Raw genomic sequence first — 21,781 nt, 5'->3', positions numbered from 1 at the left:
TACAAACCACTGCTTGTGGAATGACGAGTGTTATTATTATTGGCAACAACTGGGCACATATTGTAGTATTATGTTTCAGGCATGTCGTTTGTCATATGTTGTATCCATTGCTGAATATGCCAGTGTTATGATCGTCTGAGCATAGAATATTGCGTAAGGAAATTACTTTCATTTAATTTTAAATAAATGTAAATTTTCTTTTTCCCTTGTTTATCCCCGAACACCAGTCTCCAATAACAACTTAAAGCCGGATCACGCTACCAGGGATACGAGACGGTGAAATCATTTATGGAGTAATTAATGAGTGATAAAAGAGTTGTTTTAATACACGTTGATGCAAATAAAATAAAATATAAAGATACAAATACAAGAAAAGGAGGGTCCAAAAACGGTCACCATCGTGCAAGTTTAGTGGCACAAAGGAATATCACAAACTAAACTTGTTACGTAATAATTAGAAGTGAATACGCCTTGTAACAGTAACAGTGGCAGCCTTGCTCGCCGTCACCGGGCAGGTAGGCGGTGGCTGAGTGGTAGCGTGCTGGGCCCACATTCACCGCGTGATGGACGACACGGGTTCGAATCCCCACGCTACCACCTCGGATTTTTCAGTCACCGCCGAGTGGCTTAAAACTACCCACATGCTGTCCTGAAGACCACCCATCAACCCGGACTCTAGAGGAAACCGTCCAAGTGAATCAAGAACGAGTTCCGGGGACAGCATGAGCCAAGAGAAGATGACGCCACTACAAACACCTGCCTGCGCCATGACGAGCTGGGGTCGACTTCCATCCAGGCCCCTCAAGAGAGCCTACCGGCGCTACAGGCGTACACGTAAAAAAAAAAAAAAAAAATGGCAGAGCGAGCAGGGTCTCTGTATACTCACACTTCACCGTCGTACAAGTTGTCGGTTCTGATCTCCAGGCCATCAAAGTAGCAGCACGTCTCTGTAGTCGATCCGCAGTAGGGATTCTCTCCGTACAGGTAAAAGTCTGAGAAGGTCACTCTGGGCACGTGGCATGCGGGAGCTACAATCCACTTGACGCACTGGACTGGCGGGGCAGGGAGAACGGAACAGAGGGTGAACACACCACACAACGGGAGCCCGCTCACACACACTGTGTCTGGCTTCTGTAGAAGACACACACACACACACACACACACACACACACACACACACACAAACCTCTCTCTCTCTCTCTCTCTCTCTCTCTCTCTCTCTCTCTCTCTCTCTCTCTCTCCTCTTCTTTTCTCCACCAACGTTGTAGTGCGAGAATGGAATAAGCTCCCGCCTTCAGTGGTCCAGTGTAACACGATTGACTCCTTTAAAAACAAGCTCGACCGTCACTTCCTTCAACTTAATATCAACTAGAGATGAAATGCAAAGTTTTGGAGCCATCTGATTAATGTAGAAGCACTTAGGTTTAAGGACAGGCCACCTAGTCTGGACCATGGGGTCTGTGTGGTCTGATTTTCTATGTAAATCTATGTAAATTTCTCTCACTCACTCTTTGGGTAGTTGCTTGGATAGCCCGGCGAGGTGAGGGTGCCTTCCTGAGTTACTTTCTCAGTGCAGGGATTCGTCAACTCGTCTGTGGAAGACGAGGTTTGGTGTCAACAGTTATGCCGAAACAGCCTGATTTTGCATAATCCACTAGAAAAAGAACGATAATATAGTCACTGAATCATTCCAAGTTTTCAAAAAGGTTCGCTGAACTATAGATATAATTTAATGAGGAATTCTTGGACTACACTGTAATTGAAGATTGAACTGTTATCCTTTTTTATCCCAAGAGCCAAGCTATCGTAAGGTGCTTCCTCACTACAGAGGAACAAAGAGAACAAGTATTCTGAGAGCTCCAGAGACAAGGTGTGCAAAGGGGCGGCCAATCACCGTAGTAGTCTCCCGTCACCGTCTCACAGTTGGCCCCTGAGGTGCCCGAGGGACACACACAAGCGCAGCCTTCTCCATAAAACCCGCCGTTCTGGCAGGGGTCGGCGTCCACTCCGCAAGCAGCAAGCCACTTATCTTTAAAAAAATGAAAATTGTTGATCATTGTAGTTGGTGTTGACGGTCAAATTATTTAATACTAATACCTTACCATATGCATACATGTTTGTTACCTATCGCGATGGGATTTTTTCATCATGTAATTCAAAGTGCATGGTAAGTGCATGGATACTTCGCCGATGGAAACGGTTCGAAAAAGTAATGGTGGTTGAAGCCTGGCGAGTGTTAAAATAGGAGCGATATAAACATTATTTGTAAAAAAGATAAATTCCTACAATAAGTCCGAGTAAGCAAACGTGCTCATTTTTCAGTATAGGAAAGTTGGAAAGTTTCGTTTAGTCGGCGCAACATCTGTGGTCATATGCCGGAGAGAGACAGAAGGGGGAGAAATTATAGAAGGGAACAGATCCCAGGAGACGGGACACAATACCCGATTAATACCTGGTACCCATTCACTGCTGGGTGGACAGGGGCGTAGAGTATCGGAAAAGCCGCACGAGTTTTTCCACTCCGCCCGGGAATCGAGCCCGGGCTCTCTCGGTTGTGAGCCGAGTGTGCTAACCACTGCACCACGAAGCCCCCCTTCAGTATAGGAAGGAGTTCAAGTCACAGACAGGAGGAAATACAGACCAAGGAAGGCTGTGTCAGACATTATCAAAGAAAGGGACGAAGGAATGAAAATGCTGGTTAACACTTGCATAAGGGATTTGGCTAGGATAGGGGTGAGCAAGAGTTCAAAGTCGTGTGAGGCCGCGGAGGGGAGGAGGCATGCAGTTATAGTCTGTTCAGAGCATGAAGTCGGTTCAGGGTGGAGCTGGTATCGTCGTTTACCTCTAGCCATGCTGTCAAATCAACCTTCGTACATGCGTCTCTCTCTTATTTCACATTCATGTGCTAGTTGAAAGTGATATTTTATATATTATGTATATAGTAAAGGAAGCTACATAGAACAATGAGTGTCGATGTTTAGGATTATAAAAGCGATTTGTATAAATTCTGACATGTGGCAACGATTTTTTCCCATGGTGCCACGTTTTGGTGGTGGTGGTGGTGGTGGTGGTGGTGGTGGTCAGGTGTCTCCTCCCCGGGTCGAGAGGGAGAGAGAGAGATATACAGGTGGGTTGTGGGTGGGTAGGTAGGGAGACGGTGCTAATCTGATAATTGGCGGTCGAACTGGCAGCGCCGCACTCATGGGAATTCAGGAGTCTGCCACACCATGAAACGCTTTCATGCTCTGAACAGACATTTTTTTTAAAGCATGCCTCCTCCCCTCGCAGTCAGGATGAAAATATTGGTTGGGAACAGGGAGGCAACACTGCTGCGGAATGTAAATGATTGGAGACCAGGGGCGTATTTAGGACCTTGAAACATTGGGGCTTAGGGTCGTATTTTAAAACATTTCGTCGCCCAAGTTCACATATTTGACATGTCTTTCGTAGGAGCTGTAGGCCTTTCCAGGGGTAGTTTTATGGCCCTGGTGGTAGTTTGACCCTTCTTCTGTGCCATGAACCTTAAAAAACACTTATGAAAACCAGATTGATCCCCTCTTTGACCTTTAGAAATAGTTGATGTGAGAAGCGATGGTGTCTTAGCCCAGCTCAAAATGCTGGGTGGTTGGAGCGAGAGAAGCGCGGAGTTTTTAGGGTAATTCTGAGGCCTCTCTGACAAACATTAGGGACAATTTGTGTTATTGTATTTAGCAGTAACACAGAAAATATGGCAAGTGTGTCATAAAAAGACTTTGAAGGTAATGATCAAATTATGGTAAAGCATAACCACATTTAAGTGGTTAAGACTGATGTATCATACATATAAACTTCAAATTAAAATTTATTCTTTCAGATACTTTTACTGCAGAGAACAGGGCACTAAAAACTGATGAAAAGCAATTGGCCGTGTTTACAATATACCATAGAAAAATAACGAACATTAAGTGAGCATCAAGTATTTAGTAATTAGAAACTACCATTTTTCACAAATTCATATAATATTCTATTAAATTTATTCTGTTACCAAGGAAATTGAAAACTACAACTCAGCACTCTTACACTTAACTCTCTTGTTTTTTTGCCTGGAAAAAAAAATTGTACGTGGAAATTAGAACTCCAACACGTTCAATATAACACCCCTTTTTTTTATCAATAGGAAGATTAAGCAATTAATTTTGTAAATTATAGTAATATTAATGGCAGCCACAACTTAAGGGAAGAACAGTGACCGTATACCACAGCATAGCATGTCCACGATCTTCCAAAGCTACGGTAGATTTCACCGAAGGACGACGGTATTACTCACCATCATCATCAGCAGCAGCAATAACAAGAAACAAATGAGAACCACGCCAGCGGAAATCGTGGTTTGACTGAAGATCCACGGAAAATTTGCCCAGTGTAATAGTAGCCCCTTAATTACTCATATATCATACTCACCGATGCAGCCGTACATGGTGTTGGCCAATAGTATGTCCCTGTGAGAGAGTCCCGTGCGCTGGCCGATGAGCTCCTGCGCCAAGGGATATAGGGTGGCGATGGTCGTCTGGCCGTTGTTGGTGAAGCCCTGAAAAATGTGTCAAGGGGGAGTCTGCTGAGGGGAGTTAAGGGCCAGTTCGACAGTCCAACACTCTGTGCCGATTTCACAGTCCAAAACAGTGTCTTCGTAACAGCCCGAACCAAACTAGAGAATCCCATACAATCCAAAATGGGGAGGTCTTCGATGCCACACTAAATACACAAGACTTCCTGTATAGTTTCATGAAATTTGTGAACTTAAATATAAACACCAGACACTATACAAGAAAATTTCGAAGGCTCTGCTATTGGTTTGGGAGCTTACTAACCCATCATGGGGAACTGTGAGACTGGCCCTCTGTCATTGTTATCGCCCAAACTAAACCATATCCACTACAATGATCCGCTATTTCTACTCATTACATGATATACTAGTAAAGAGATTTCCTGTGTAGTTTCCTAAAATTCCCTCCACCTTTGTATATCAACTAGACCTACAAGGAATTTTCGTCGTATTTTGTGTTTAGTTGGGGAAAAGGAAAGTTTGGTTTAGTCGGCGCAACATCTGTGGTCATATGCCGGATAGAGACAGGAGGGGGAAGGAATTATAGGAGAAGGGAACAGACCCCAGGAGACGGGACACAACCCCCGATTAATACCTGGTACCCATTCACTGCTGGGTGGACAGGGGCGTAGGGTATCAGAAAAGCCGCCCAAATTTTTCCACTCCGCCCAGGAATTGAACCCGGGCTCTCTCGATTGTGAGCCGAGTGTGCTAACCACTGCACCACGAAGCCCCAGTTTGGTAGGGGAGCTCACAAACTTGCTGTATTTGACTGTAAAACTGGCCCAAAGACGACGAGACGTTTTACAATAAGGGAGCGTATAGTCATCATGATAAGAAGGAAACCATACTCATGCAAAGTCCCTCACTGTAGAGCCGTAGTGCATGTCGGATGAGTAGTCGTATGGTATGCCGTAGGTGTTGACCACTGACGTGCTGTACTTATTGAAGTTGTGTTCCTTGCCAGTTTGGATGTTGCCATAATTGATGACCACATAGTCGTCACGGTCGGGGCGACTCTGCTCGTGCACGAACCCAATGGCGTGGCCGATCTCATGGGCGACGGTGCCGAGCTGACCCGCGTCGAGGAGAACGATGTTATTAAGACTTTGTCAAGCCTCTGGCAACTAAATAACTACACACACACACACACACACACACACACACACACACACACATATATATATCTATCTCTATATATATATATATATATATATATATATATATATATATATATATATATATATATATATATATATATATATATACATATATAATGCATGTAATATGATCAAAATAAGGACAATGATAATGATATCAATGCCAATATTGATAATTATAATAACTACCATTATTTTTGTTATTGTTATTCATCATTATCTCATCTCTTATTATTACTAATTATTATTTAGTTATCAATGGTAATGTTTTTGTGGTGCTGTCATCTTCTGTGCAAACAGCTGCGACTCCTGAATTTCATTTACTTTCGTATGGTTTCTTAATAGAGGAAGGTTTCTAGGAGAAGACTTCATGGGAAGGTTTAATGCAAGGAATCAGTAGAGGCATGGAAAGACAGTTAAACCAAGTGGCATAAGTTTTAAATGTTGAGGGAACAGAGTATGTCATGGGAGCAGAACCAGTGTAGAGTGAGCGGTATTGGGGAGTGCAGTATGGTAACTATATAATTTATTGTGTTACGACATAATATTACCATAGTATACTTACTTCTTTGCAGCCACTTCCAATGGAAATGTCTTGTCCATTCTGGGCCAGCATGCCGACATACGACCAGCATCCAGACCCTTCAAAAAACCTGACGTGCCGTTGAGCGAGGTTGGACGTGAGCTGGAATCTGATGCAGGTGTTTTGCTCCCAGTGAGCAATCCCTGCATTTATGGCAGCCACAGTGGCGGCTGAGTCCGAGGTGAAAACCGAAAACATACATTTTTTTATGGTATAAAGAAAGAGACTGGCCGTGTTACTGAACGTATATAATCGAGATTTATAATTCAGGTTCTTTTGAGTATGTTAACACATCTCGATAGTAGGCCAAATACTCTTAGGATCGTATTACAAGACATTTCGCCTCCCAAGAACACATATTTGACAAGGCTTTCGTAGGAGTTGTGGGCATTTCCAGGAGTAGTTTTATGACCCTGGTGGTAGTTTGACCCTTCTTCTGTATCGTGAACCTCAATAAACACTCATTAGAACCCGACTGACCCGCTCTTTGGGCTTTATAAATAGATGATGTGAGAAGCGAAAGTGTCTTGTAATACCGACCATACTGTACGCTCGTCTTTGTCTGCTTGTGAATGGAAACATAATTTTTACATACAATCGGTAGTGTCGAGGTAGTAGGGCACGGTGGGGAAGCCGCCCTGTTCAGGCCAGCGCGCTGAGAGGTCTGCAAGGGCCTTCCTCTCCCTGACCGCTCGCCACTGGCTCTCCGTCAAGACCATGTCTCCTTCAAAGACTTGGTGGCCGTTCACAACACTAGGATTGGTTTCCATGAAGTCTCGTGTCTTAATGAAAAAAACGGAGGAAAGAATAAAAGAATATTCGGAATAGCTGACAGGAAGAAAAGTGATGAAACTATTTGGACGGTATTATAAGACAGTTTCTCTTCTCACATCAGCTATTTCTAAAGGTCAAAGAGGGGATCAATTGGGTTCTAATGAGTGTTTCTTCAGGATCATGGTACAGAGGAAGGGTCAAACTACCACCAGGATCATAAAACTACTCCTGGAAATGCCCACAACTCTTACGAAAGCCTTGTCAAATATGTGAACTTGGGCGACGAAATGTTTTAAAATACGACCCCTAGAGGGCCGTATTACTAAACATTTTGTCGCTTAAGTTCACCTATTTGACAAGGCTTTCCTAGGACGGTTGGGCATTTCCAGGAGTAGTTTTTTTGACCTGATGGTAGCTTGTCCCTTCTTCTGTACCGTGAACCTAAAGAAACACTCATTAGAACTCAATTGCCTCCCTCTTTGACCTTTAGAAATAGTTGATGTTAGAAGCGAAATGGTCTTATAATACCAACCACAGTGTGTATTGCGGAGTACTTACGTATTCATTATAATTTTATTCAGACTCACCAGATCTCTCATTTCTGCTTTGCCATCCGGTCCCTCGTGGCCTATGTCATCACTTCCCTATAGAGAGAAAAAATATATTTACATTAGTGCAATATAAAGGTGAAGTTAAAGCTGGGTGCATCCACTATAGCTGAGCGTGGCTGCGGTGCTCAACTCCATCGCTTCCTTTGAGCCTGTGGTGGGAAGCTAAGTCTATATACACCAAGTCAAGTCATACGCAGGTTTGTGGGAGGAGACACGGCCGAGGCGTGGTTTATGCGTGACACTGCTTGGAGCCAAACTATAAAAGAATTATAGAGAATGTAGAAACAGGGATTTAGAGAAAACGAGGAAAGGCGGACTAATTTAAATCAATCACTTCAACATGCCCTCCCTCACACCCCACACCGCCGTTTGTAGGCATTGAAATTACAGTCACGCACAATAAAAAGACATATTTTTTCGTCTGTGGCTTGCCTGAACGCGCTGTGAAAGAAGGGGAGAATGCACATCCAGAGTGCACATACGGCCCCAACTTTAGTCACCACTGAACTGGCGGGTATTTTTGGGGGGGGCTCCAAGTGACGTCATCCCGCTGCTCCGCCCCAAAACCGCCTCCTGCGCGTACCGGTCGCAGTTTTGAAGCAGTGACTTGACTTGGTATATATAGACTTAGGTAGGAAGAACTCATTACCGGGGACACGGGCCAGTATGAAGCCCGGTATTTCCACAGTTTATGTTCACCAGGTGTGCCCAGGTAATCATTTCTCGATCAGCCCGAAAAGAAGGATGAACAGCTGGGTGGAAAAAGTTGGAAAGTTTCGTTTAGTCGGCGCAACATCTGTCGTCATATGCCGGAGAGAGACAGGAGGGGGAAGGAATTATAGGAGAAGGGAACAGACCCCAGGAGACGGGACACAACCCCCAATTAATACCTGGTACCCATTCACTGCTGGGTGGACAGATGCGTAGGGTATCGGAAAAGCCGCCCAAATTTTTCCACTCCGCCCGGGAATCGAACCCGGGCTCTCTCGGTTGTGAGCCGAGTGTGCTAACCACTGCACCACGAAGCCCCCAACAGCTGGGTGGGTTGCACTCGTTTTGTCCGGGCTGGGATACGAACCCGGGTCCGCAGATTCATAGCTAAGCACGCTAACCACTGCACCTGTAAGTGGAATTCAGAGAAATAAGTAGGTGAGGTTATCCAGTGCCACACAAAGGTTATATGTGCACATTAGGTTTCTGCTTTGCCTTATCTGCTGCTTAGAGTGATCCCTGGTGGATAACCCACTGCAGGGCCTGAGGCTTCTCCGCGACAGTAGGAATTTGATTTGTCTGATTATTATTATTTTTTTTTTACATCTTGGTCTATAGCGCCGGTAGGCTTTCTTGAGGGGTCTGGTGGTCGGCCCCAGCCCATGGACGCAGGCAAGTGTTCATAGTAGCGACAACTGATCTTGGTTCATGCTGACCCCCGGAGCTCATTTTTTATTTCCTTTGAAAGTTGGAAAGTTTCGTTTAGTCGGCGCAACATCTGTGGTCATATGCCGGCGAAAGATAAAAGGGGAAGGAATAATAGAAGAAGGGAACAAATCCCAGGAGATGGGACACAACCCCCGATTAATACCTGGTACCCATTCACTGCTGGGTGGACAGGGGCGTAGGGTATCAGAACAGCCGCCCATTTTTTTTCCACTCCGCCCGGGAATCGCTCGGTTGTGAGCTGAGTGTGCTAACCACTGCCCCACGAAGCCCCTACTATTTCCCTTGAACAGTTCCTCTAGAGTCAGGGTTGATAGGTGGTCTTCAGGACAGCATGTGGGTAGTCTTAGGCCACTCGGCGGTGACTGGAAGATCCCAGGTGGTAGCAGCGGATTCGAAGCGTCATCATCCAGGACGCGGCGAATGCGGGACCGGCACTCTAACCACTCAGCCACCGCCTCCCCCCCTTTGTGCTGTTTGTGATTCGTATATGAATAATATATAACTAAGAGTAAGCTGATAGAACGGTTATTTCTTATGTTAGGTCTTTCCTTACTTTCAAAGCGCTTCGACGGTCTAGGGGTTAGCACGCTTATTTTTTTTTTTCTACGTCGCGGGCTATTGCGCCGGTAGGCCTCTTCCCGGTGGGGCCTGATGGTCGACCCAGCCCGTTCTGGCGCAGGCGAGTGTTTATAGTGGCGTCATCTTCAATTGGCTCATGCTGCTCCCGGAGCTCATCTTTAATCCTAGAATCTAGAGTCCGGGTTGATAGGTGGTCTTCTGGACAGAATGTGGGTAGTTTTAAGCCACTCGGCGGCGGCTGAAAAATCCCAGCTTGGTGGCACCGGGCGGGGATTGAACTCGCGTCCTCCTGAACGCGGCGCCGTCACTCTGTCGACTCAGCCACCTCCTCCCCATGAATCAGCGTACCCGGTTTCAAATTGACTGTGCAGTCGGCGCACAACCCGCCAAGCTGTTTATTCTCCTTTTCGAGCCCAATAATCGGGTACCTGGTAAGGTAAATTGTGGTTAACCCGGTAGCAGCGACGGGCCAAATTTGTGGCTTTACCGTGTACCAGCAATGGGCCAAATTTTTGCCATAATATAAGCCCCCCCAAAATAAATGATGCATAAACTGATCACAAATGCATTGATATATATTATGAAATGATTTGCGTGAGTGATGATTTTTTCCCATTTTTCTCGTTTAGAGGGACCTTTAAGAAACATGATCCCCGCAGCTACCACCGGGTTAACCTGGATGTCATACTGGCCGTGTGTCCCGGGGTAATGGGACCCCCCCCACTACTGGCACGAGGGCCAACGTGACGGCCTCCGTAGGTAGGGCGATTTCTCCTAAAGTTGCCTTTGCTGTGTATATTGGTGCCTGCATGTCCCAGTCTTATGGATTCTTTTATGATTTTATGAGAAAAAATCGGTTTTTCATACCATTTTCCAGCTTTTATTTGCAAAAACTCGACACTCATTCGATCTTTCTCGGAAGTTTTCCACACCCGAGGTACGACGCGCCCCTCGGGAGTGCCCCAATGACTGACTGATACACAGAAGGGTCCGAGGGGAGGTGCTGTAAGCTTCCTGAAGTCATTTGTGTCCTTACACTCTCAGAGGGTCGTATTACAAGACATTTCACTGCCCAAGAACACATATTTGACAAGGATTGCGTATGAGCTGTCGGTATTTAAAGTAGTAGTTTTATGACCCTGGTTGTAGTCTGACCCTTCTTCTGTACCGTGAACCTGAAGAAACACTCATTAGAACCCGACTGACCCCCTCTTTGACCTTTATAAATAGCTGACGTGAGAAGCGAAAGTGTCTTATTATACCAACCTCTGTGTCCTCTTTCTGTCTCAAATATCACCAAGGAGTAGCTGAGCATACTCTTAACATCTTTTCTTTCATTTACTGTTGTCATGTCCTTTAAAAGGTTACAAAATATATTACTTTATACAAGTTCTTAACACTGCCTAGATCTTCCGACCTTAGGCAGGGATGAGAAGTGTCTTAATTGGATCCCACTTCAGGTGACGACCAAAAGAGGTGTCTTGATGGATCCTGTTGTTATTGTATCCATTTTTTTTACGTTCGCAGTCCACACGAATTTACATTTTGTTGAGCATCATTTATTTTGTAAACTTCATCTTCTTTTCCCAATCGAGGCATACGTTGTTAAGATACTGCCGATTATCTAAGTACCGGTACTGGCGGCACTATGTGTACTGGTACTGAAGTGATACTCGAAACTGGCGCCACCAACAGGTACCGGTACTGGTACTGCTGGTATCTGAGTTTTCCGAACTGGTATCACCGGTATTCAAATTAACGGACTATGCGGATAATATATGTCATATAGATCTCACGGAGTAGTCGCTGGTTTGACACAGTCATCCCAGCGACACACTTATTACCAAAGGCCGCCTCTTCAATCCGCCTCTTCAAGTTACTGTTCAGTGTCCATGTCCCACAGCCTTAGAGAAAGACAGGAAGCACAAGGGACTCAAAGATCCGGATCTTAGTCCTTCTACACAGGTATCGACAACGCCAGACACTCGTGCTGAGCGAGTCCATAACACCGTGGGCCAGGCCGATCAGCCGCAAGACTTCCTGGCGAGACTCACCGTTGTTCTGAACTACTCCACCAAGATATGTGAACTTTTCCGCGATCTCATTGTCCTCGCCACACGCATGAACAGACTGTACTGCTTCATGTAGCAAGCCTCCAAACACCTGTACCTTGGTCTTGGCCCAGGAGACCTGAAGTCCCAAGTAATAAAAGCAGCACTTAAAAAAAGTGAAAATATTGATTCTGTACTTACGTCAAGAATGATTGGAGTCGCCGCACGCTCCTCGTCCTGTTGGAAAGAAAGAGGCAGTGTATCTCTCTCTCTCTCTCTCTCTCTCTCTCTCTCTCTCTCTCTCTCTCTCTCTCTCTCACACACACACACACACACACACACACACACACAACCGCACACACACACACACACACACACACACACACACACACACACACACACACACACACACACACACACACACACACACACACACACATGAGATACATACTCCATAAGAGGAAGGAATAAGTCTTAGTAAATGGACAGCATCTGGGATGGGAAAACATCTGGTGGAGACGATACAGAACGCCTAACCTCGTTGAAGTTGATTTAGTAAGAGATGAGCAATTTTCAGATAGCGAGTTGAGGATTGACCGAAAGGGTTCAATGTAAAACAAAATGTCAGTTGAGATATATCGGATAATAGGGGATAGGTGTTTGAAACATTGTCGAATTTAGAGGTGGAGAAATTGAGTTTTCGAGACATTGAAGGACACCAAGTTATCTCTACCCTGCTCAAATATGATACCAAGGTCTCAGTTAAGCGTTCTGCAGCCTAAAGGTCCGCAATACCTGTTTAAATTATCTTCTGTTAAAAAATATTGGGTAATCGGGGTTGAGTAGTCAGGGAGGGGTGGCTGAATGCTTAACTGTCAACGTGAAGGCGCGGCGTCCAGCAGGAAGCTGGTTCAAGTCCTGCCCGCCGCCACAGCTGTGAGTTTTCAGCCATCGCCGAGTAGCCTAAGACTACCCACATGCTGTCCTGAGGACCACCTATGAGCCCGGACTCGAGATTATCTCTCTAAAGGGAGGCTCAAAGATGACCTCCGGGGGGCAGCGTGAGACAAGCAAGATGGTATACCACTGTAAACACTTTCTTACTCCACAACGAGCTGGGGTCGACCATCAGGCCCCATCAAGAAAGCCTACCGGCGCCATAGGCCAAAACATATAAAAAAAGATGCAGAGTAGTCTTTGCCGGAAGGTTGGATATCGAACAATTTGTTTTAAAGAGATCATTAATGAACAAATGAATAAGTGGGAGATAGAACAGAGCCCTGTGAAACAGCACTGTTGATAGGTTTAGGGGAAGAACAGTGACCGTCTACCACAGCAGAGATGGATCGGTCTTAAAGGAAACTAGAGAAAAAAGTACAGAGAGACGGATAGAATATGTAGGAGGGTAGTTTAGAAAGCAAAGATTTATGCCAGGGTCTGACAAAGGCTTTCGAGATGTCTAAGGCAACAGCAACAGTTTCACTGAAACTGCTAAGAAAGGATGACCCAAAGTCACTTAGGAAAGCAAAGATCACCAGTTCGTTGACCGAACCTTGCCGAACCCACACTGGTAATCAGAAACAAGATCACCAGTTCGTAGACCGAACCTTGCCGAACCCACACTGGTTATCAGAAACAAGATCACCAGTTCGTAGACCGAACCTTGCCGAACCCACACTGGTAATCAGAGACAAGATCACCAGTTCGTAGACCGAACCTTGCCGAACCCACACTGGTAATCAGAGACAAGATCACCAGTTCGTAGACCGAACCTTGCCGAACCCACACTGGTAATCAGAAACAAGATCACCAGTTCGTTGACCGAACCTTGCCGAACCCATACTGGTAATCAGAGACGAGATCACCAGTTCATAGACCGAACCTTGCCGAACCCACACTGGTAATCAGAGACGAGATCACCAGTTCATAGACCGAACCTTGCCGAACCCACACTGGTAATCAGAAACAAGATCACCAGTTCATAGACCGAACCTTGCCGAACCCATACTAATAATCAGAGACGAGATCAAAGGTTGATAGATGCTTGAGAACTTTTCTGTTAGGGATTGTTTCAGTTGCCGAGGAGAGGCAGGAAACCAAAACTATACGACGGTAGTTTGAGGTATTGGAACGGTCACCCTTCTTAGGCACAGGCTGTATGTAGGCGTACTTCCAGCAGGAAGGTAAGGTAGATTTTGAAAGGCGACGAAAAGGTTGGACCAGGCAGGGTGTCAGCACGGAGGCACAGTTTAAAGGACAATAGGAGGCACTCCATCAGGTCCATAAACCTTCTCAGGGTTGTAGCCGGAGAGTAGAAAACATCATTCTTAAGAATTTTAATAACAAGCATAAAAAGTTCATAAGAACAGTCAGCATGCAAATATCGATAGAAGATAGAAAGAGAGGCAACGCTGCAGCGGAATTTAAGAGATTAATTTTTACGTGAGGTAGTGAGTGACAGTGCATGAACGTTCTGTTTCCTGAAACTGCTGATATTCGACAATGGCGAGCAGCAGGAGCAGGACTCTGAGAGACGTGTGTTGCGTCTTTGAAGACTATTCATGCAATAAGTGGATGGCATGCTGTTTGTGCCCTAAGTGGTGTCACGTGAAGTGTGCTCATCTGACAGGGGTCAAGCAGGATATTACGTATACCCAAAATTAACTGGGTTTGTTTGCCATGCTTACACAAGGCATCTTTACCAACCAACATTGTGGAAAAATTGGACCAATTTAATCAAGAATTATCTAAAGAAATATTAGTTGTGAAAAATGAAGTTGAAACTCGGGCACTCGGTGTGAAAGAGAAGTTGGGCGAGGTGGCGGAAGTGCTTTGTGCTGACAAGACAGAGTCGGCTGGCGCCAGCTGGGCTGATGTAGCAAAACGGAGGAGCAAGAAGCATCTCCTTGTCGTGAAGGCCTCTGATCAAGATAAAAAAGCTACTGAGATGAAAAATGAAGTTTCCCAGGCATTACAAGGCATTCAGATTACTGATTCAAGATTCACGGATGGAGGTAACATTGTTATGAACCTTGATGATGAGAGTATAAGGAATGAAGCAGCTCAGAAATTAGAAAATGTAGAGCAAGTTAGCACAAAAAGTGTGGGAAAATTAAGGCCCATGATCTGCAATGTGCATAAGGAGGAGACCGGGGATAAGATAATTGAGACATTGTTAAACAGGAATGAGTTCCTACACTCGATTCCAGGAGTTGAGGGGAAAATTGAGAAGATTTTCAATAAGCTGATCCACAAGCATCATGACAAGATAACACTAGAATGAGGAGTGTACACTGTGAGAGATAGATGCCATGCAATCATATGTTATCATTGTCAAGGATACGGCCATCTTGAGGCCAACTGTACTGCCTAGAACAATGGAGAAGACCCAAAATGTTTCAAATGTGCCGGGGATCATAAATCAGGGGAGTGCTCCATGGCTGAAAAGAATGCATAAATTATATGAAGTACAAGAAGCCTGAAATCAAGCACTCAGCGAATGACCAGTGTTGTGTAGTCCTTCAGACTGAAATTGAGAGAATTCGTAACAAAACCGATCATGGCTATTGATTGGTGTTTGAGAATCAAAGATAAATTGAGTGTTAAATGTTCAGTGAGTTGGAAATAATCGCTGGACATTAGATTGTGATACTATAAAGAAAATATCAGATAAATGGAAAATGAAATAATCGATATTTGTGATACTGTAAAAAGGAAAGATATTGTGATTGGTGCGAACCAAAACATGGCCAAGTGACTATAATGATGCCAAGTTTATTAAAATGATATAATTAGGCTATTTGTGAAAGCAATTAAGACTCACTCACTCACTACAACGTTGTGAATAAGTGCATATCGAGGATTATTATAGAGGCTAACATCATAATTGTTGATGCCCTGCGGAGCGGTGGAGCGGGGCCTGAAACCTCATCAACGGTAACGGTAACGGTAGATAGAAAACTGTCAGTAGGAGGAGGGGAGTTGATGAGACGAGGGGGAATTAGTAAGGAGAATATGCCCTGAATCGTCCAGAGTGATTTTTTAGATAAGGTTTGAAAGAAGAGGGGCATTAGTAAGGGGAATATGCCCTGAATCGTCCAGAGTGATTTTTTAGATAAGGTTTGAAAGAATTGTTCAGTTTTAGAAGAATGGAACACCGTGCTGCCATCGGACTAAGGAGAGGTGTGAAAGATGAAGTAAAATTGCTGGAGATATTTATGGGGAGGCGGTGGCTGAATGGATACCGTGACGGCGCCGCGTTCGGGACGACGCGAGTTCAATCTCTGCCCGGTGCCACCAAGCTGGGATTTTTCAGCCGCCGCCGAGTGGCTTAAAACTACCCACATGCTGTCCAGAAGACCACCTATCAACCCGGACTCTAGATTCTAGGATTAAAGATGAGCTCCGGGAGGGCAGCATGAGCCAATGCAAGATGGCGCCACTATAAACACTGGCCTGCGCCACAACGGGCTGGGCCATACCATCAGGCCTCTCCAAAAACAAGCCTACCGGCGCCACAGGCGAAGATGTAAAAAAAAAATTGTCAGAAGGCAATTCCTCTTGAACTTATATAAAGCTTGTGTTGCAATGGCAAGCATGTGATAAATTACAAAGAACTCAGCACTTCGGAAAAACCTGCATGTCACAAATCCTCATCAGGAGGCCCTCCCCTCCCTGCAGCTCACCACCCTTCAGGCCCGCCACCAACACCTCCTCCAGCAGTTTGCCACCAAACTCCTCCACCACCCACGACACAGGAACCTGCTCCCCCCGGTAGCTCCCCCTCCCCGCCACAATGTCCGACACCACAACAAGCTGCTCCCCATACGTGCGCGTACTGACAGGTATAAGAACAGTGCAATACCCACAATAGTGAAAATCCTGAACACATAGACTCTTTACTCCTAAGTTACTTTTAAGTTTGTAGTTTTAATGATCTCCATATATAATATGTATATTTTCAGCTCTCGAGCTGCTTCTCCCTAAATAAACCGTATATTATTATTATTATTATTATTATTATTATTATTATTATTATTATTATTATTATTATTATTATTATTATTATATCTTCTCTTACTAGATCAGCTTCCTCGACGTTTGACGTTCTGTATCGTCTCCGCCAGATATTTTTCCCCCCTTACATGCTATCCATGTACAGGGGCCTTGTCCGCCCTCGTATAAAGTATGCATCTCACGTGTGGGGGGCTCCACACACACAGCTCTCTTGGACAGAGTAGAGTCTAAGGTTGTTCGTCTCATACAGTTTTCTATCTCTTAAATTCCGCCGCAGTGTTGCATCTCTTTCTATCTTCTATCGATAAATTCATGCTGGCTGTTCTTATGAACTTGCAAACTGCATGCCTTCCCCCTTCCAGCGGCCCCGCTCCACTCGACTTTCTACTCAAGCTCATCCCTATACTGCCCAAATCCCTTATGCAAGAGTTAACCAGGATCTTTAGTCTTTTATCCCTTACACTGATTAACTCTGGAATAGCCTTCCTTCGTCTATATTTCCTCCTGCTTACGACTTGACCGCTTTTAAAAGGCGAGTATTTCGACACCTCTTCTTCCGAAATTGACCTTTTCTTTTGACCACTCTCCTGAACTCTTCTTTTTATAGGGGCAGTGATTAGTGGAATTTTTCTCGCAAATATTATTTCCTTTAAGCTGCTTAATATGCTGTAAAATAAAAAGGACTGGAGGATCCACCAAAGGGCATCTGGAGGAATGTGGTCAATCTTTCCCTTCCGGCATTCCTATATCAAGTCCAGCTCTGCAGTTCTGGTCTCTGGTCCTAAGAACCTGCAATGCTCAACATTCTAGACCTTACAAAATGCAGGAGGCGAGAACTGTTGCTGTTCCTGGCACCAGAGCGATTTGGACCAACACTTACTCCATTACAAAGCCATCCAGCTCTGCCAGGCCTCCTCGTCCACAGAGTTCCACTATGTCCAACTGCAGGTTGATCCGGGGGCCGGTTCTGCGGTCGGGCGCCGCTTCTGCGCCTACCCAGACACTCCGAAAACAAGGAGAGGAGTTAAGGGATCCTTCCTCCTTCAAGATGCAGGGGTCCTATAGGCTTTGCCCTCCACCTGTCATTGACGGCAGGCTCGCCAAATGTGCCGCACGGTCGGGCCCCAGCAATACGGGATTGGGGTCGAGGCTGACGCCGTTTTTTTTAGGACCAAAGGAACATTTTAGGAGGAAGGGGTGCAGGCCCCTCCCAAACCAGGGACTGGACTGAGTGCTAGCCGTAGAGCACGGACGTTGGACCGCTGAGAGGATGTTTTACCTGGCTACCCAGAGCAAGAGACATAAACAGGAATTTGAGAGAAAAAAAAAAGAGAAAAACAGCTCAGGAAGGTTGAGGATGCTGCTTTCCTCATCCAGACTCAAATACAGACCAGCCTCTACCTAAGTAGAATTAGTAGTAGTAGTAGTGGTAGTAGCAGTAGTTGTAGTAATAGTAGCAGTAGTAGTAGTAGTAGTAGTAGTAGTAGTAGTAGTAGTAGTAGTAGTAGTAGTAGTAGTAGTAGCAGTTGCAGTAGTAGTAGTAGTAGTAGTAGTAGTAGTAGTAGTAGCAATAAAAGCAGTAGTAGTAGTAGTAGTAGTGGTTGTAGTAGTAGTGGTAGCAGCAGCAATAGTAGTAGTAGTAGTAGTACATAAGAACGTAGGAGTCTGTAAGAGGCCGGTAGGCCTGTACAAGGCAGCTCCATTGAACCTAAGCTCCCGTGCATGATGGCGCCACTATAAACACTCGCCTGCGCCATAATGGGCTGGAGCCGACCATCAGGCCACACCAAGAAACAGGAGCAATAAAGAACAGAACCATAGAGAAGAAAAGGAAAAACGTTGTCGATGTAGCAGTCAAAGGAATAAGAGTTCGTAGTAGTCAAGTAGCAGAGGCGGTGGCCGAACTGGTAGCGTACTGGGCCCACATTCACCGCGTGATGGACGACGCGGGTTCGAATCCCCACGCTACCACTCGGATTTTTCAGTCACCGCCGAGTGGCTTAAAACTACCCACATGCTGTCCTGAAGACCACCCATCAACCCGGACTCTAGAGGAAGCCGTCCAAGCGAATCAAGAACGAGTTCCGGGGGGCAGCATGACCCAATGCAAGATGGCGCCACTATAAACACTCGCCTGCTCCAGAACGGGCTGGGCCGACCATCAGGCCCCACCTGGAAGAAGCCTTGGGCCGACCATCAGGCCCCACCGGGAAGATGCCTATCGGCGCAATAGGCAACAACGTAAAAAAAAAAAAAAAAAAAAAAAAAAAAAGCCCTTGCCGCAGTAACAGATCATTCAATCAACAAATGATGGCATACGCCTGCGGGCGCGTTCCCTACGACGTCAAGTCCCGGTGTCCCTCCGTTCAAGTCTCCTGCAGGCCGCCTTTCCATCCGAAGCACCTTCTGGAAAGATCTGTCGATTTGCTCAAGCCATGAACTCTGGACGTCCCCTTGACCTCCTCCACTTAGGGTTGTCTCTTACAAAAACAACCCGATGAGCAGGTCGACTTCTGGGCAGCGTGCCACATGCCTGTATAGCTGGAGTTGGCGTTGACGGACTATGCGGCTAATATATGTCGAATCAGTGTCACGGAGCAGTCGCCGGTTTGACACAGAATGACAGGAAGCACAAAGGACTGGAAGATCGGGAGCTTTATCCTTCTACACAAGTATCAGCAACGCCATACACTCCTGCTGAGCGAGTCCATAACACCGTGGGCCAGGCCGATCAGCCGCAAGACTTCCTGGCGAGACTCACCGTTGTTCTTAACTACTCTACCAAGATATGTGAGCTGGTATTACAAGACACTTTCCCTTCTCACATCAGCTATTTCTAAAGGTCAAAGGGGGATATCAATCAGGTTCTAATGAGTGTTTTTAGGCTCAGGGTACAGAAGAAGGATCAAACTACCGCCAGGGTCATAAAAGCCCTCTCAAGTAGGTGTTCTTGGCGACGACCCGTGAGCTTTTCCGCCACACGCATGAACAGACTGTACTGCTTCATGTAGCAAGCCTCCAAACACCTGTACCTTGGTCTTGGCCCAGGAGACCTGAAGTCCCAAGTAATAAAAGCAGTACTTAACAAAAGTGAAAATATTGATTCTGTACTTACGTCAAGAATGATTGGAGTCGCCGCACGCTCCTCGTCCTATTGGAAAGAAAGAGGCAGTGTATCTCTCTCTCTCTCTCTCTCTCTCTCTCTCTCTCTCTCACACACACACACACACACACACACACACAGAATGCTTGATATTTTCGAGGATAAATACTTAAGTTACATGGTTACTGAACCAACTCGACTATATAACACATAACACCTTGTTAGAGCAACTCAAGGTAATCTAGTCAGTAATGTCCAGGATGGCGGCGGCTGAGTGGTTAGCGTGACGGCGCCGCGTCCAGGACGACGAGGGTTCGTGCCCCGTCCGGTGCCACAAGCTGGGATTTTTCAGCCGCCGTCGAGTGGCCTAAAGGTACCCACATGCTGTCCAGAAGACCACCTATCAACACGGACTCTAGATTATCTCTCTAAAGGTTTGGGCCATTGATGAGCTCCGGGGGGCAGCATGAGCCAAGCAAGATGGCGCCACATAAACACTTGCCTGCGCCACAACGGGCTGGGGCCGACCATCAGGACCCATCAAGAAACCCGACCGAACCGGACTCATTACTAAAAATATGTAAATAGGCAATAAAAACAGGCAAGAGTGCATGCATGCCCCCCTTCCCCCGCACACACAAGGGAACATAACCTCCCCTTCCCCCGCACACACAAGGGAACATAACCCCCCCTTCCCCCGCACACACAAGGGAACATAACCTCCCCTTCCCCCGCACACACAAGGGAACATAACCCCCCCTTCCCCCGCACACACAAGGGAACATAACCCCCCCTTCCCCCGCACACACAAGGGAACATAACCTCCCCTTCCCCCGCACACACAAGGGAACATAACCTCCCCTTCCCCCGCACACACAAGGGAACATAACCTCCCCTTCCCCATCACACACAAGGAACATAACCCCTTCCCCCACACACAAGGGAACATAACCCCCTTCCCCACACACACAGGGAACATAACCCCCTTCCCCTGCACACACACACACCCCTTCCCAGCACACACAAGGGAACATAACCGCCCCTTCCCCCGCACACACAAGGGAACATAACCTCCCCTTCCCCCGCACACACAAGGAAACATAACCTCCCCTTCCCCCGCACACACAAGGGAACATAACCCCCCCTTCCCCCGCACACACAAGGGAACATAACCCCCCCTTCCCCTGCACACACAAGGGAACATAGCCCCACCTTCCCCTGCACACACAAGGGAACATAACCCCCTTCCCTGCACACACAAGGGAACATAACCTCCCCTTCCCCGCACACACAAGGGAACATAACCTTCTCCCTGCACACCCAAGGGAACATAACCTCCCCTTCTCCCGCACACACAAGGGAACATAACCTCCCCTTCCCCCGCACACAAAAGGGAACATAACCTACCCTTCCCCTGCACACAAGGGAACATAACCTCCTTCCCCTGCACACACAAGGGAACATAACCTCCCTTCCCCCGCACACAAGGGAACATAACCCCCCCTTCCCCCGCACACACACACAAGGGAACATAACCTCCTTCCCCGCACACACAAGGAAACATAACCTCCTTCCCCGCACACACAAGGGAACATAACCCCCCTTCCCCCGCACACACAAGGGCACAAAACATCCCCTTCCCCCGCCCCCACAAGGGAACATAACCTCCCCTTCCCCCACACACAAGGAAACATAACACACACAAGGGAACATAACCCCCTTCCCTGCACACACAGGGAACATAACCCCCCTTCCCCCGCACACACAAGGGAACATAACCCCCCCTTCCCCCTCACACACAAGGGAAAATTACACCCCTTCCCCCGCACACACAAGGGAACATAACATCCCCTTCCCCCGCACACACAAGGGAACATAACCC

General features: G+C 46.4%; 1 protein-coding gene across 5 annotated transcripts in view; it reads right to left on the bottom strand.

Moving 5' to 3' along the window:
* Positions 1-21,781, bottom strand: part of LOC126990599 (zinc metalloproteinase nas-38-like) — a 36,893-nt gene that overhangs the window by 8,530 nt on the left and 6,582 nt on the right. For 2 of the 5 annotated variants that reach the window (XM_050849284.1, XM_050849287.1), the window contains 10 exons: positions 19,912-19,947; positions 11,982-12,017; positions 7,687-7,743; positions 6,921-7,107; positions 6,308-6,495; positions 5,452-5,655; positions 4,441-4,567; positions 1,895-2,029; positions 1,509-1,592; positions 887-1,052 (listed from right to left, as the gene is read on the bottom strand). In XM_050849284.1, the coding sequence (XP_050705241.1) occupies positions 887-1,052; positions 1,509-1,592; positions 1,895-2,029; positions 4,441-4,567; positions 5,452-5,655; positions 6,308-6,495; positions 6,921-7,107; positions 7,687-7,743; positions 11,982-12,017; positions 19,912-19,947 (1,220 nt within the window). The remainder of the gene's footprint in view (positions 1-886; positions 1,053-1,508; positions 1,593-1,894; positions 2,030-4,440; positions 4,568-5,451; positions 5,656-6,307; positions 6,496-6,920; positions 7,108-7,686; positions 7,744-11,981; positions 12,018-19,911; positions 19,948-21,781) is intronic. The other 3 variants (XM_050849285.1, XM_050849288.1, XM_050849286.1) reach the window with 2 other exon arrangements.

The sequence above is a fragment of the Eriocheir sinensis genome, unplaced genomic scaffold (genome assembly GCF_024679095.1).
Source record: "Eriocheir sinensis breed Jianghai 21 unplaced genomic scaffold, ASM2467909v1 Scaffold18, whole genome shotgun sequence".
Lineage (NCBI taxonomy): Eukaryota > Metazoa > Arthropoda > Malacostraca > Decapoda > Varunidae > Eriocheir > Eriocheir sinensis.
Note: the sequence above shows the minus strand (reverse complement) of the source record. Positions and strands in the feature narration are given on the sequence as shown.